Source organism: Leptonychotes weddellii, chromosome 6 (genome assembly GCF_054177405.1).
Source record: "Leptonychotes weddellii isolate Sample4059 chromosome 6, ASM5417740v2, whole genome shotgun sequence".
Taxonomy (NCBI): domain Eukaryota; kingdom Metazoa; phylum Chordata; class Mammalia; order Carnivora; family Phocidae; genus Leptonychotes; species Leptonychotes weddellii.
The window spans coordinates 101,775,610-101,790,901 of NC_138374.1; the positions used below are offsets into that span (position 1 = coordinate 101,775,610).

The 15,292-nt window shown below is 39.9% G+C and overlaps 1 protein-coding gene across 1 annotated transcript in view; it reads left to right on the forward strand.

The window, feature by feature from the left end:
- Nucleotides 1–11,082, forward strand: part of ACBD6 (acyl-CoA binding domain containing 6) — a 188,597-nt gene extending 177,515 nt beyond the window's left edge. Inside the window, exon 7 of the mRNA XM_006736854.3 lies at nucleotides 10,794–11,082. Coding sequence (XP_006736917.2) covers nucleotides 10,794–10,948 — 155 coding nt within the window. The 3' untranslated portion in view covers nucleotides 10,949–11,082. The remainder of the gene's footprint in view (nucleotides 1–10,793) is intronic.
- The last annotated feature ends 4,210 nt before the right edge of the window (nucleotides 11,083–15,292 follow it).

Genomic DNA, 15,292 nt, shown 5'->3' on the forward strand with positions numbered 1-15,292 from the left:
ATAATTGATGCCTTCCTCATACCAGGATGAGATTGACCTGTGTAGTGTCCTCCTGTCCTTTAAATTAGTCTTCCTCTTCTCTCTTTCTCTCTCTCTTACAACTTCCTGATTGCCTGTGCTCATATCGGTCTTTGCGTAAATCCCAGGCATTTGTTAGTAAAACTCCTTTTCCTTATGGACAACCTATCCTTCACTCTGAAGTACTGTTCTATAAGCCTGAATTTGCTAATTTTTTCTTTCTTTCTTTCTTTCTTTCTTTCTTTCCTTTTTCTTTCTTTCTTTCCTTCCTTCCTTCCTTTCTTTTCTTTTCTTTCTTTCTTTCCTTTTTTTTCTTTCCTTTTTCTTTTTCTTTCTTTCTTTCCTTTTTCTTTCTTTCTTTCCTTCCTTTCTTTCTTTCCTTTTCTTTTCTTTTCTTTTCTTTCTTTCTGTAGGCTCCACGCCCAACATGGAGTTGAACTCACAACCCCGAAACCAAGAGTCACATGCTCTATCGACTGAGCCAGCCAGGTGCCCCCTGAACTTCCTAATTTAAACCTCACTTTATAGTTAGACTTGAGCTAAAATTTCATTCACATTTGTTAGGTTAGGGGATTGTTAGATAGCCTCTGTAGCCTTTTCTCAGCTGGTTGGCTGTGGTCCTCTAGATGTGGAACTTAAAAAATGTAAGCTCTATTCCTGAGTTAGTACTCATACGTTCTATCATATCTCACTGTTGGGAAAAGTCACTTCACTATATGGCATATGTGAACTTAATGCTGCTTTGTTGAGATGGCCAGCTTAGTGTCTTCAGCTGTGGTACACATCCGTTTAGCCTTGCTCTTCATGCTCAGGAGCCTCAAGTGTTGGGTTAGATTTGAGAAGTGTGATCTGACTGTGGTAGTTATTATCCTGTATTACAGATTTATACACTGGGAAATTTATTCCTCTGATACTGCTTTAAAAGTTCCAATTTTAAAACCTAGCCAAGTGTTTCTTACAATAAGTTGAGACTGATAGTTGTGGCAAAAAGGTTAACTGATTATTTCTCAAAATATAAATGTCACGGAGCTAGTTCTATGCAGGATAAATATTCTCTTTTCACAAGTACTTGATACTAGGCAATGTGTCTTTAACTTTGTTATATTTTATAAAAGACTGCCTTCCATTGGAATCTAATTTGGTGTACAGTGATTCATGGTAAAACCTTTCAGAAATGTAAAATTAAAATGCCCATTATATTATTTGGGGGAGATTATTTTAAATTCTTTAAGGGATATTATAATCTTACATAATTTCTGTTGAATCCTGGGCCTTGGTAAAGATATTCTGTCTCCGCCATCCTCCTGTCTGTGACCTACCATAGCAAAATATGACCTTAGCCCATTAACACCTGTCCCAGGACTGGAATAGGCAATTCTTGCCTTTTCCTACCTTTTCTCCTACTCTCTATTTATTTCTTCATTCATTCATCAAATGCTAATTTAACACTGACAATCCTGGTAGCCTTCCCAGAAATCCCACACCATTGGAGACACAGATAGTGTTCCCAAATGGTCTGACTTCAGCTCAGAGTAAAATTCTGCCCTCCACCTCTAGTCACTTAGAACTACCTCTGAGCCTGCTATTACGGAGTAGAGTTTGGTGCCTAAGTCTGTCAGGGTGGGTAATATAAAGGATCGCTAAAACTGTCCCAAGTTTATAACTCATCACAACCTGATTTTGGCTGCTGGCTTTATGCCATTGAATAGCATATAGCAGGGGGCCCAGAGCGGGAAGCAGCCACCAGCCGAATAAAGGGTCAGGGGAGCCAGAGAAACTGTCCTTATCTGAGTAACAACAAAGAGCAAAAGAAGAAATATCACTACTAAATCATCTAAAACCGAACTCCCAGGGCACCTGGGTGACTCAGTCAGTTAAGCATCCTCCTCTTGGTTTCAGCTCAGGCCATGGTCTTGCTGTTGTGGAATTGAGCCCCACGTTGGGCTCCATGCTCAGTGCCAAGTCTGCTTCAGATTCTTTCTCCCTCCCATTCTGCCCCTTCCCATTCATGCTCTCTCTCTTTCTCTCTCTCAAATAAATAAAATCTTAAAAAAAAAAAATAAAACCAAACTCCCATAGAGTTCTACTTCCACTTGAAATGTAGAAAAGTGCGAGAGAACAGTGCTCCCATGCTACCAAGAAGAAAAGGACAGATAATCTACAAGATCATTAATTTCTTGAACCCATCAGATAACAGAGGTTGCATGCCAGCAAAGTAAACTGATTCCAAAGGATAACAAGCCCCTACAAGACACACAAGCTGTTTCACCTTTGATGGAGCACCCAAGGACGAGGCAGCCACCACGATAGACCATATTCTAGGCCATAAAACAAATTTCAACAAATATTTTAAAAATCATACAAAGTTTGCTCTGTGACCACCACAGAATTAAATTAGAAATCAGTAACAGACACATATCTGGAAACCGCCCCACCCCCACAGTTGTCAGAAACTTAAACACACTTCTAAGTAACTCATAGGTCAAAGATGAAATTCCAAGGGAAATTACAAAATATTTTAAATAGTCTATCACAATTTTGGGATGCAGCTAGAGCAGTGTTTAGATGGAAATTAAATGCTTTTATTAGAAAAGAAGAAAGCTCTCAAGTCAATGACCTAAGATTCTACTTTTCAAAAGTTAGAGAAAGAAGTGCAAATTAAGCCCAAGATAAGCATAGGCATAAAATAAGATCAGAGCAGAAATCATTGAAATAGAAAACCAAAAATCAATGAGAAAATCCTTGAAATCATTGAAAACCTTTGAAATGGTTAATAAAACTGACAGACCCCTAGCCAGAGCAATAAAAATAAAAATAATAATTTAAAAAAAAGAAAGAAACACATTACCAATTTCAGGAATGAAAAGGAGACATCACAGATCATACAGATATTATGAAGCAAATAAAGGGACATTATGAACAACTTCATAGCAATTAGATAACTTAGAGGAAATGGAAACATTTTTTAAATAACACAAACTCAAAAGAAATTGATAACCTAGGTAGCCTTATATCTATAAAAGACATTGAATTTGTAGCAAAAAACTTTTCCACAATAAAATCTCCAGGCCCTGATTGCTTCACTGGTGAATTCTACTAAATGTTTAAGACAGAAATAAAACTAATTCTACATATCAACTCTTTCAGAAAATAAAAGATGCTGTCCAACTCATTCTATGAGGCTGACATTACCCTAATACCAAAACCAGAAAAAGACTCTGGAGGAAAAGAAAACTTCAGGACAATATCTCCCATACATATAGATGCAAACATCTTTTTTTGAAATTAATTAATTAATTTGAGAGAGAGAGAACATGAGTAGTGGGGAGAGGCAGAGGGAGAGAGAGAATCTCAAGCAGATTCCCTCCTGAGTTTGGAGCCCAACACCAGGCTCCATCTCATGACGCTGGACTTGAAACCAAGAGTTGGACACTCAGCTAAGCCACCCAGTCGCCCCAATGCAAACCTCTTTAATAAAATGTTAGCAAAGTCAACCCAGCAATATACAAAAAGAGTAACAAATAATACTCAAATATCTTTATCCCAGGAATGCAAGGTTGGTTCAGCACTTGAAAATCATTGTATTTCACCATATCAACAGATGAAAACCAAAACAAAACACATGATCATCTCCATCTGTGTAGAAAAAACAGTTGACAAAATTCAACTTCCCTTCATGATTAAAAAAAATAAAAATGCAGCAAAATAGGAATAGAAAGGAACTTCCTCAATCTGAAGTAATTGATAGCTAACATCATTTTTTTAAAGATTTTATTTATTTATTCATGAGAGACCGAGAGAGAGGCAGAGGGAGAAGCGGGATCCCCGAGGAGCAGGGAGCCGGATGTGGGGCTCGATCCCAGGACCCCAGGATCATGACCTGAGCTGAAGGCAGACACTTAACTGACTGAGCCACCCAGGTGCCCCATTGCTAACATCATTCTTAATTGTGAAAGGTTGAATGCTTTTCTTCTGACTGGGAACAAGGCAGAGATGTCCACTCTCTCCCCTTTGATTCAACATCATACTAGAAGTTCTAGCCAGTGCTTTAAGGCAAAAGAAAGAAGTAAAAGGCAGTTGGATTTAGAAGGAAGAAATAAAACTTCCTTTATTCAGAGATGACATGACACCTATGTAGAAGACCCCAAAGAATCTATTTTTTAAAAAGCTGTTAGAATTAATAAGTTGAGTTCAGCAAGTTTGCAGGATAAAAAATCAATTTACAAAAATCAAAAAGCTCCTATACATTGGTAAGGAACAATTGGAAATTTAAAGTTAAAACCACAAGGTCAGTATACAGATATCAGTTGTTTTCTGTTATACTTGCAATGAACCAATTAGATACTGAAATTTTTATTTATTTATTTATTTATTTATTTTTAAAAGATTTTATTTATTCATTTGAGACACAGAGATAGAAAGAGAGCATGAGCAGGGGGAGAGGCAGAGGCAGAGGGAGAAGCAGGCTCCCCGCTTAGCCAGGAGCCCGATGCGGGGCTCGATCCCAGGACCCTGGGATCATGACCTGAGTTGAAGGCAGACACTTAACCATCTGAGCCACCCAGGCGCCCCGATACTGAAATTTTTAAAAATACCATTTATAATAGCCTAAGAAAAATTAAAATCCTAAGGATAAATCAAAATAAATGCACAATTTATATGCTTAAAATTCCCAAACAATGCTGAGAGAAGTTAAGGGAAATTTGAGTAAATGGACAGAGACACTGTTGTTCGTGGGTCAAAAGACTTAATGTTATGTTGTTAAGCTCTCCATTCTCCCCAAATTGATCTATACGCACTCCCAATCAAAATTCCAACGGGACATTTGGAAAAAATTTACAAGTTTATTCTAAAAGTTATATGGAAAAGGAAAGGACGCAGATGGAGGACACACCCTTACTTCAGGACTTATTATAAAGTTACAAACATCAAGACAGTGTGCTATTAGTATAAGGATAGGGGTGTAAATCCATGAAACATGATAGATAACCCAGAAATAGACCCATTTACAAGTGCTTTGTTGGTGGGTTAAGACTTTTAGAGCAGTAGTAGGTTCACAGCAAAATTGAGGGAAAGGTACAGAGATTTTCCCTATACCCCTCACCCCATGGATAGCCTCCCTCTAAAGAACAGATGCTCGCTGTGTGTCTCTCCTTTACTCTCACGCTACCGCCACACTTCACTTCACCTCTGGTCACCGTGTGTGTGAGTTTTTCCTCACAACAAGCAATTCTCTGCAACACCATCTGGGTGTTCTTCCACTTAATTCAACTCAGACGCTGTCTACCTTTCCCCCAGTCCCACAAGACTACACCTCTGCCTTCAGATGCCAGTCACAAGTCCCAGGTTGTCACCGGCACTTCTGACTGACCATCTACAATTTGGGGTTTCCATGACCCCTTCCTGCGTTCAGTAATTTGCTAGAATGGCTCACAGAAATCAAGGAAACACTTAGGTTTACTGGTTTAATTTAAAAGGATATGGTGATACAGAGGAACATCCAGCTAGAAGAGATGCATTGGACAAGATAGGTGGGGAGGGGAGCAGAGCTTCCGTGCTATATCATCAGTACCACCTTTTAAGTACTTCCATGTGTTCAGTAACCCAGAAGTTCTCTAAAACCCTACTTTGAGGGGTTTTATGGAGGCTTCATTACATAAGCATGATTCGTCATTAACTCAGTCTCCAGCCTCTCTCCCCTTCGAGGAGGATGGGAGTTGGGGCTGAAAGTTATAAGCTTCTAATCATGGTTGGGTCTTTTTGGGGACCAGCCCCCTCCCTGAAGCAATCCAGGAGCCCACCAAGAGTCACCTCATTAGAACAAAAGATACGCCTGTCACCCGGGAAATTCCAAGTGATTGAGGAGCTCTGTCAGGAACCAGGGTCAAAGACTAAGTGTTAGAACAAAAGATGCCTTTAGTGCTCCTACACTTAGGAAAGGCCGGGGGTTTTAGGAGCTCTGTGCCAGGAACTGGGGACAGAGACCAATGTATGTTTTTTCTGTTGTTTCACACTTTCATTATCAACATCCCTCATCAGAGTGGTATGTTTGTTACAGTTGATGAAACTACATACCATGAAATTATTATCATATCATACTATGTCATAATCACCCGAAGTTTACATTATGATTCACTCTTGGCATCATGTATTCTATGGATAAATGTAAAATGATGTGTATCCGTCATTATGATATCATCCAGAGTATTTTCATTGCCCTAAATTAGTCTACTGTGCTCTGCCTGTTTATCCCTCCCTCACCTCCAGCCTCTGGCAACCACTGATCTTTTTACTATTTCCATAGTTTTGCCTTTTCCAGAATGTTCATATTGTTGGAATCATACAGTAGATAACCTTTTCAGATTGGCTTCTCTCAGTAATATTTAAGGTTTCTCCACGTCCTTTGTTAGCTTGATAGCTCATTAATGTTGAGTAATACATTGTCTGGATGTACCATAGCTTATTTATCCATTCACCTACTAAAGGACATCTTGGTTGCTTCCAAGTTTTGGCAACTATGATTTAAGCTGCTATAAACATTCATGTGCAGATTTTTGAGTGGACATAAGTTTTTAGCCCCTTTGGGTAGATACTAAGGAGCATGTTTGCCGGATCATATGGTAAGGGTATATTTAGTTTCATAAGAAGCCACCACACCGTCTTCCAAATGGCTGTATCCTTTTGCATTCCCACCAGCAATGAGTGAGTTCCTGTTGCTCCACATCCTCACCAGCATTTGGTGTTGCCAGTGTTCCACATTTTGGCCATTCTAATAGGTGTATAAAGGTATCTCAATGTTCTTTTAATTTGCATTTCCCTGATCATATGATGTGGAATACCTTTTCATAAGCTTAATTGCCATATGTATATCTTCTGTGGTGAGATGTCATTTAAGGTCTTTGACCCAATTTTTAATCCAGTTACTTGTTTTCTTATTGTTGAGCTTTAAGAGTTATTTGTGTATGTTTTTTTAAGATTTTATTTATTTATTTGAGGTTGACTCAGTTGAGTAAGCATCTGCCTTCAGCTCAGGTCGTGATCTCGGGGTCCTGGGATTGACCCCTGCATAGGGCTCCCTGCTTAGTGGGGAGCCTGCTTCTCCCTCTCCCGCTGCCCCTCCCGCCTGGCTCATTCTCTCTCTCTTTCTCTCAAATAAATAAATAAAATCCTTTTTTTCTTAAGATTTTATTTATTTGAGAGAGAGAGAGACAGAGAGAGCACAAGTCTCCCAGACTGAAAACATAGGTATCATCTTTGGTTCCTGTAATACTTTTGCCCATTCTTTTTTTTTTTTTTAAGAGATTGGGGGGAGGGGCAGAAGGAGAGGAGAGACAGAATCTTAAGGAGGCTTCACGCCCAGCGCAGACCCTGACATAGGGCTTGATCTCACAACCCTGAGATCATGAGCTGACCCAGAATCAAGACTCAGACACTTAACCAACTAAACCACCCAGGCGCCCCTGCCCATTGTTCTTTTGGATTGATTTGTTAATGCTTTTTAGATATTAAGGGTATTCGCTCTTGTATGTGTTATATATGTGAATATGTTTCCCAGTTTATGATTTACCTTTATATATCATATTTTGTGTGTGTGTGGTATAGCTGTTTTAAATTTTTATGTGTTCAAATTTATCAATTTTAGGTTTCTTTTTTTTTTAAAGATTTTATGTATTTATTTGACAGAGATAGAGAGTATAAGTAGGCAGAGAGGCAGGCAGAGGGAGAGGGAGAAGCAGGCTCTCCGCTGAGCAGGGAGCCCAATGCGGGGCTTGATCCCAGGATCCTGGGATCATGACCTGAGCTGAAGGCAGCGCTTAACTGACTGAGCCACCCAGGCGCCCCTCAATTTTAGGTTTCTGTGTATTCAGATTTATGAGTAATTTTCTTTATGGTGTCTGGGTTTCATATCAAGTATAGAAAAACTCGGGCCATTTTATTCAGTGAACATTGTGATCACAAGTGGTGGGCCTGTGAGCTTTTCAAAAACCTCTAAAACTATTTGAAACCTGAAATAAAATATTTTTATTCCGAAAAACAAAAAGAAAATTGCAAAATATAAATAATGTTTAGCTGTAAATATAACGTTATATCAGCTTCATTAATTATTAAATTTAGTGTTCACAGGTTTTTTTTACAGTCTATCCAGTACTTTGCTGTGTCCTAACCACATGAATTTCAGTGGCTCTTATTCAGTCCATTTTTTATACTGACTCTGGCTAATTTCAAGCCTCCTAAAATAGTCATAGTCTCCTACATGGTCTACCTGCCACAGATCTTTAGGGCTGTCCAAGTTACTCCTTTTAGAATTTTCATCCTAACACGGAGGCCAAATTATGCCACTCCCTCCTTATAAATGCAAACTTTACTAGAGCACTCAAAACCACACTTCTCAGCATGGCTTAGTATGGCTCTCACAGCCCTGCATGGTTTGACTCAAGTCCACCCTGTCTGCTTTTGACCGTCTGTATCACTTCCCAGAGCCAGCAGACGGTTCTCTCAGTACTCCCTCCATTAGTGGTGTTTTCTCTCCGCAGTGCCTTTCTGTCTCCACTTACCTGGAATTTTACTCTGTCCTTCAGAGCTCAGCTTACATACCACCTACTTGCATTTTTCCTGATCCCTCGACTTCTCCACCACCCACCCCCCCACCTCTTTGCTTGTATGTGTGTGTGTATGTGTGCACATTGCAATAGTTACTCTTTTGTGTTAAGAGTGTCAGACTTGCATATTAGCCTCCCAGCTATTAGTAAGTTCCACAGAGCAGGAATCTTAATGCATCCTTGGTAGGACTGGATAGCATGTACTCAATAAAATGGCCATTGAATCAAACTCCTTACCCTTCTATCTTTCCCTGTTTTTTTTTTTTTTTTTTTGGCCTTTTGTTGTTGCTATTATGTTACATCACCTATGAAAGAGTATGTAAAATGTATATGAAGAATATAAAATATAACTTGAAAAAAATGTACCCACCACCTAGCTTAGGAAATGCAACATTGCCAATATCTCTGAAACCTCCTGGGTGTGCTTATCCAATCGCATGGCCTTCCCTCCATCCCCTCTCCCAAGATTAACACTATCCCAAATTTTATGGTAATGATTTCCCTTATCGTTTTACTACATATTTGTGTCTCTGAACAATGATGTTTAGTTTGGTCTATTTTTTTTTTAAATTTTGTTTAAGTGGAACCATACTGTATGTATTCTTCTGACTCGCCTCTTTCCTTCAACGTTATGTTCTGGAGGTACACTCGTGTGTAAAAGTATAGTTCATTAATTTTCAGTGTTGTATGGGATTTTATTGAAGAACTAAACAGTTTTATTTTCACATGTTATTCTTTTTTTTTTTTTTTTTTTTTATTCTTATGTGAATCCCCATACTTCACATGTTATTCTTAATGGGCATTTGGGTTGTTGACCTTTGGGGTCTATCACGAATAGGAATAGCGCTGCTACACACATTGTTGCAAACGTCTCCTAGAGAACACACGCACGAGTTTCTCTGGAGTGTGTAAGTAGGCGTGGGATAGCTGGGCGCAGGGCCCGCGTGTGTTAGGTTTGACACAAGCTGTTGTCCATAGTGACTGCACGAGTGTGCACTCGGCCGTCCGGAGGGGAGCGTCCCCCGCCCCAGCCCTCTTCCGTACCTTCGTACTGTCTGCTCTTAATTTCCACCTCTCTGCTGGGTGTGAAATGGTATCTCCGAGTTTTAATTTTCATTTCCCTGACTACCTAATGTGGTTGTTCATCTTTTCATATGTTCATTGCCATTTCTGTTTCATCTTGTATGAAATGCCCGTTTTTGCCTTTAGCCCAGTTGTTTCAGTGCATCTGAATTAATGGATCTTTGTTTCCTTGCTGATCTACGACGCCAGCGTTGTCATAAATCAGGTTTCCATATATGTGCAAAAACATGGATAGCTCTCCATTCTAGCCCTTTGGTCTGTGTGTCCTTCCTGGGGGCGAAACAGGCCATCTTCATAATGAGTCTCCGTATCTATAGGTCTTTGTCCCCTTCCTGTGTCTTGTGTGATTTGGGCCATTTGTTATTTTTTTAAATATATAAAAGTTCTGTAGAGGGATGGTCTGATTCCTAGGCCAGCTTTTTTTTTTTCATTTGCAAATTTTAAAGTTTAGTTAGTTACCCATTTAACCCCCTCTTCAAAGACAAAACAAAATCTTTCCTTTCACATTTACATATTTTTAGCCTTTTGACATAACCTACAAACCTATCATTATTCTGATCAAAGTAAAACACATAAACACTATTTTTGTTCTCTCCCTCATCCCATTCTTAAGATAGAGTCTAAAAACCTCACAGGTTTTTTTTTTTAAAGATTTTATTTATTTATTTGACAAAGAGAGAGAGAGCACAAGTAGGCAGAGCGGCAGGCAGAGGGAGAAGCAGCCCCCCCCCTCCGGTGAGCAGGGAGCCCGATGTGGGCATCCCAGAACCCTGGGATCATGACCTGAGCCGAAGGCAGACGCTTAACCGACTGAGCCACCCCGGTGCCCCTAAAAACCTCACAGTTTTAAAAATGTGTTTGTTTGTTTGCTTCTGGGCAACCAAAAAAGGTGAATTTGATTTTCCTAACACTTGAAAATGCACTCTCATGGCCCAGATCTCCTCACGAGGCCCGATCACCCACCAGCTGCTGCAACATTTCTCATTGTTCAGGATCCCTTCCTGCTCAGCCCTTGCCTTTCCTGCTGGAGTACAGTCGTTTCTCTTTGTCTCACGGTAACCTGGTTTTCATATCTGCCCATTTCCCCGTCAGCTGCTGCCTGTGAGTTTCTGGACATCGTGGAGCTGCTGCTGCAGTCTGGCGCCGACCCCGCTCTCCGAGACCAGGACGGCTGCCTGCCGGAGGAGGTGACAGGTTGCAAAGCCGTGTCTTCCGTGTTGCAGCAGCACACGATGGGCAAGGCTTAATCGAAAGACTGGAAAACCACACTCTGTAACATCAGAGAGCGTCAACGATGAAGGAAAACTGCAAAAATAATACTTCTTTTACCACCCATCTTTGGTATACATTGGCTAATAAAAGCGGTTCTGAGGAACTGGGATTCTGAAGTCTCAGCAGTTCATTCTCCTTGCATCCATGCCAGCAAGTACGGTTCTGGTGATGGACATGTGTCCTGTGCATAATACAATCCAATTCTGCTGAGCGTGCGCGGAAATGTATCACTGTTCTAGAGGGTGGGGCACGGCGGAGACACATCGTATTTCACAATATTAAACTTGGCTGCTCTTTAAAAAAAAAAAAAAAAAAACCCATACAGAAGCAAAACGTGACCGACAAAGTTGCCTGAAATCCCAGGACGGTATAGATCAAGTGATCCTGTGGCCTTTTGCACGGCTGGTCTGAATAGGTAGCTAAAATGTCTCTTCTTCTTGGCAGACGGATTGCGAAGATAGAGAAGAAAGAGGGGTGTTAAGAAAAAGCAAGCAAAAGAAAAAGGGTAGAATTTTGTCATAAAAGGGGTCTAGAAATCAGAGGAATAACCAGATTTACTGAAAACCTCAAAACGTTGGGCATTTTAGAATAAGATTCAGCGACCTCACTTCAGGATCAAAGCACAGATTCCAGAGAATTCACTGGTTAGGTCGGGGTTCCTTAAACTCACCTTCACAGAATGGGGAGGGATTTCCCCAGGGCCCTTTTAATTGGCTCTGATGTCCCCAGTCCTTGCCTTTGGCAGTAGTCTCTGGAAACAGGCTCAGACCTGAACTGTGAGGCCTGTTTGAAATGTGAAATAGCCCATAATGCCCCAGTGCTTAGTTGTGATTGTAGTTATTTCTGGATACCAGGAGAGCTTTTATTTTTTTCATTAAACACATAGACAAGTACACCACAGTGTTTCTTTAAAGGATAGACAAGTATGCCGCTGTTGAAACCGGCTCCCTATGTTTCCTCTTTAAGCCTCAAGAACTCCATCTGGGGAATCCCTTGACATTTCTCATTATATAAGGAAAGTAGATCATTGTCGTAGGAAGAGAAACGAAGTAAGAAATGATTTGAGATGCAAAGATGACTATTTAAAAGGCAATTTTTCCAACATGTCACTATTAAGAAAAGTAATAAACTTGCTTCGTGGAGCCCTCGACAGTGGACACAATTTCATTAGCTGCACCTAACCTGTCCTTCTGGAACAAGCCCCTTCAGAGCAGAAATGAGGCATGTGAATGCTGCTTATTTTGTGATTTTTCTAAGCTAATTTCTTATTTTCTGAGATGTAAACCAAAACCATTCACCAAGACTGTTCATTCTTTAAATGGTTTCTTAATTATCTGTAGAAGTGATGTGCATGTTAGTACATACTGAAATATTACTGTAATTCTGGTAGAGCTTTCTGTTCATTATCTATTCTTTTCCCATAATCCCAGCCACATTGCAACCTGCTATTAAACTAAATTCTCTCATGTTCCACATTGTGTTTTAACAAACATTATTCATTAGTTACAGTAAAAGTAACCAAGATGTTGCACGCAGCTTTCATTAATAGTACTTTGTGCATTTTAGGACATTAGCAAATCAAAAAGTGTTTAATTCATTTCAGATTTACAGGGTAGTTATCTAAGCAGAAAGCTATCAAGGAGCTCCTTTTCTCATTTCTCTTTTGTAGTTTGACCTTAAAATTTTTTTTTTTTAAGATTTATTTATTTTAGAAAGAGAGAGCGTGCAGGAGGGCAGGGGCAGAGGGAGAGAGAGAGAGAGAGAGAGAATCTCAAGCAGACTCCCCGCTGAGTGCGGAGCCTGACTCCGGGCTCCATCCCATGACCCTGAGATCGTGACCTGAGCCAAAGTCAAGAGTCAGGCACTCAACTAACTCAGCGACCCAGGCTTCCCTGACCTCAAAATTTCTGAGACAAGTTTTTTAAACCTGTTTTGGCACATCTAAAACTATATAGATTGTTTTTAAGCAAAGAATATAGCTTGTTTTATATTAATTTTAAGGGTCTCAAATTTACATTCAAAGCTGTCACTAAAAACAGTCATCAACTTTACATTTTCAAGTGCATTCTAAAATCATTTTCCAAAATCTCTATTCTTTTGTCACTGGAACTTGAATTTTCGAAAACCGTACTAGCATGACAATCTGTGGATCATCTCCCTGTGGCTTGAGGGAAAGATTTCATCCAGAAATGTCAGAAAACTGGATCTTGGTTTGTTTTCATTCCCCTTAAATTATTGAATTATTATGTCGTGCATCACAATTCAGCCGGATCATGAGTTCCTTTGGCAAAAGCTGCAGTAGTTCCCACCAAGCAAAGAACACAAATTTACTAGAGCAGAAAGCAGCTAACTTCCCCAGATACGTGGCGAATCATCTCTTCGTATAGTTCAGCAGGATAAAACCAGGACATAATTTAATTTAGCATAACTTTGGTTCTGCTATGCATATTTTTTTTTTCCTGGACAGATTAGTAATGTTCAAGCCCATTAGTATTTTAAAATATCATAGAAAACCTTTTCCTTTTCCTGAAAGTTCATTTCTGGTCATGACACAAGTATTTCAAAATAATTGTTGCTTTTTTTTTCCCTAACATTTACTGAGATTGGAATTCAATTTACTTCATCCTCAGTTGAGACTCTCTGATTTGTTATTTTTATTATACATAATATTTTAAAAATTGAGTCTCCACTGTGTTCTCGAGCTGGAAACTAGTTCAGTTGGAGTGGTCATAAAGCGGTGGATAACTAAAGACATTTGTCTGAGTTAGTAGTTACTTTTTGCACTTGAATTTTCTAGACTGTTTACAGGTTGCCTTTCTACTCTTACTTCATTCTCAGTTCTCGAGATGATAGTTTTTCCTATCTTCAGGTCCACCTCTGTAGATGTACGTGTACACATAAAAACATACCTAGCCCCATTTTCCTATGTCCCTAAAAAAACCACAAAAGGGAATTTGTTGCTTTTTCTTTTCTCTTTCCCGAAGATACTGTGATCAGAGCAACACTAGTGACTCTATTTTTTATTCATGACTCTCGTTTGCTTTGCTCTCCACCAACTAATCTAAGAGGCCCTGATTGCCTTCACAGTAGCTTTGATACACACTAGTGAAAAATGAGGAATAAAAAGAGAATCATGTAAATAATCATTAAAGAGGAGACAAAGAAAAATACCTGAATCGTTGTTATCTTCAGAACGCTTGCTTGAGTCTACTCAATCGGTGTTTTTTAACTCTTGGGGAGTTCCCGAACACTTTGAAAAAACTATGAACCTCTTCCCTAGAATACAGTGTTGTGCATGGAATTTTGAAAAGTTCACAGATCTCCTGAAGCCCATCTATGGACTCCCCAGGGGTCTATGGATCCCACTAAGAACCCTTTTTCCTGACTCCTTGTTACAGTATTTCAAGAATGAGAAATCTTTTGGGGTTTTTTTTGTTTTGTTTTTTGGAGGTTTTTTTTCAGATTTTATTTATTTATTTGACAGAGACACAGCGAGAGAGGGAACACAAGCAAGGGGAGTGGGAGAGGGAGAAGCAGGCTTCCTGCAGAGCGGGGAGCCCGATGCGGGACTCGATCCCAGGACCCTGGGATCATGACCTGAGCCAAAGGCAGACGCTAAACGACTGAGCCACCTCGGCGCCCCACATGGGGAAAATTTTGAAGAGACTATGGCCAAAAAGCTGGACTCTGACCTCTTTGACCTCTGATTCTGCTGCAGGACAGAAATGAGCCCACGTGTTCAATTGTGTGTGACTAGTGATGTCTTTTCATATGCAGTTAGTTTTTTTGACTTTTCAGAGGCTTTCATGGGCATTATATACTCTGTCATCCCTCCGTAGGGATCCTATCAAGTAGCCAGCACACGTGGTTATTAAGGCCACTTAAACAAGGACGAACTGAAGATACAAGCCGGTTACGTGAACTGCCCAGGGTCACAGAGGAGTAATAGAGCCACAGTTAGGACCAAAGCTACTGAATCTCAGCCTGTCTATTTGACAAAAGACTCAACGTAAAGTTTTAAAACTCTTCCTCCATTCAATCCAGATACTTTTTGAGAGGCTGCTGAATGACAGACACTGTTCTAGGCCACTGTCATTCCTTTTTCCCGTTATCATGGGTATTTAGAATTACATGATGTTATCTCAAGATATTGCATGAGGTATCTTGAAAAGTCTCACAGAAATTCATAAATTACTTATGAAAACCTAAATCTTTTAAACCCACTATAACTATGTCTCAAAGATGTAAGAAGTCAGCCAATTGGCCACATCTTGTTATCTCTTAGGCTCGTCAGGTAGGATAACAACCAAAGGATAATA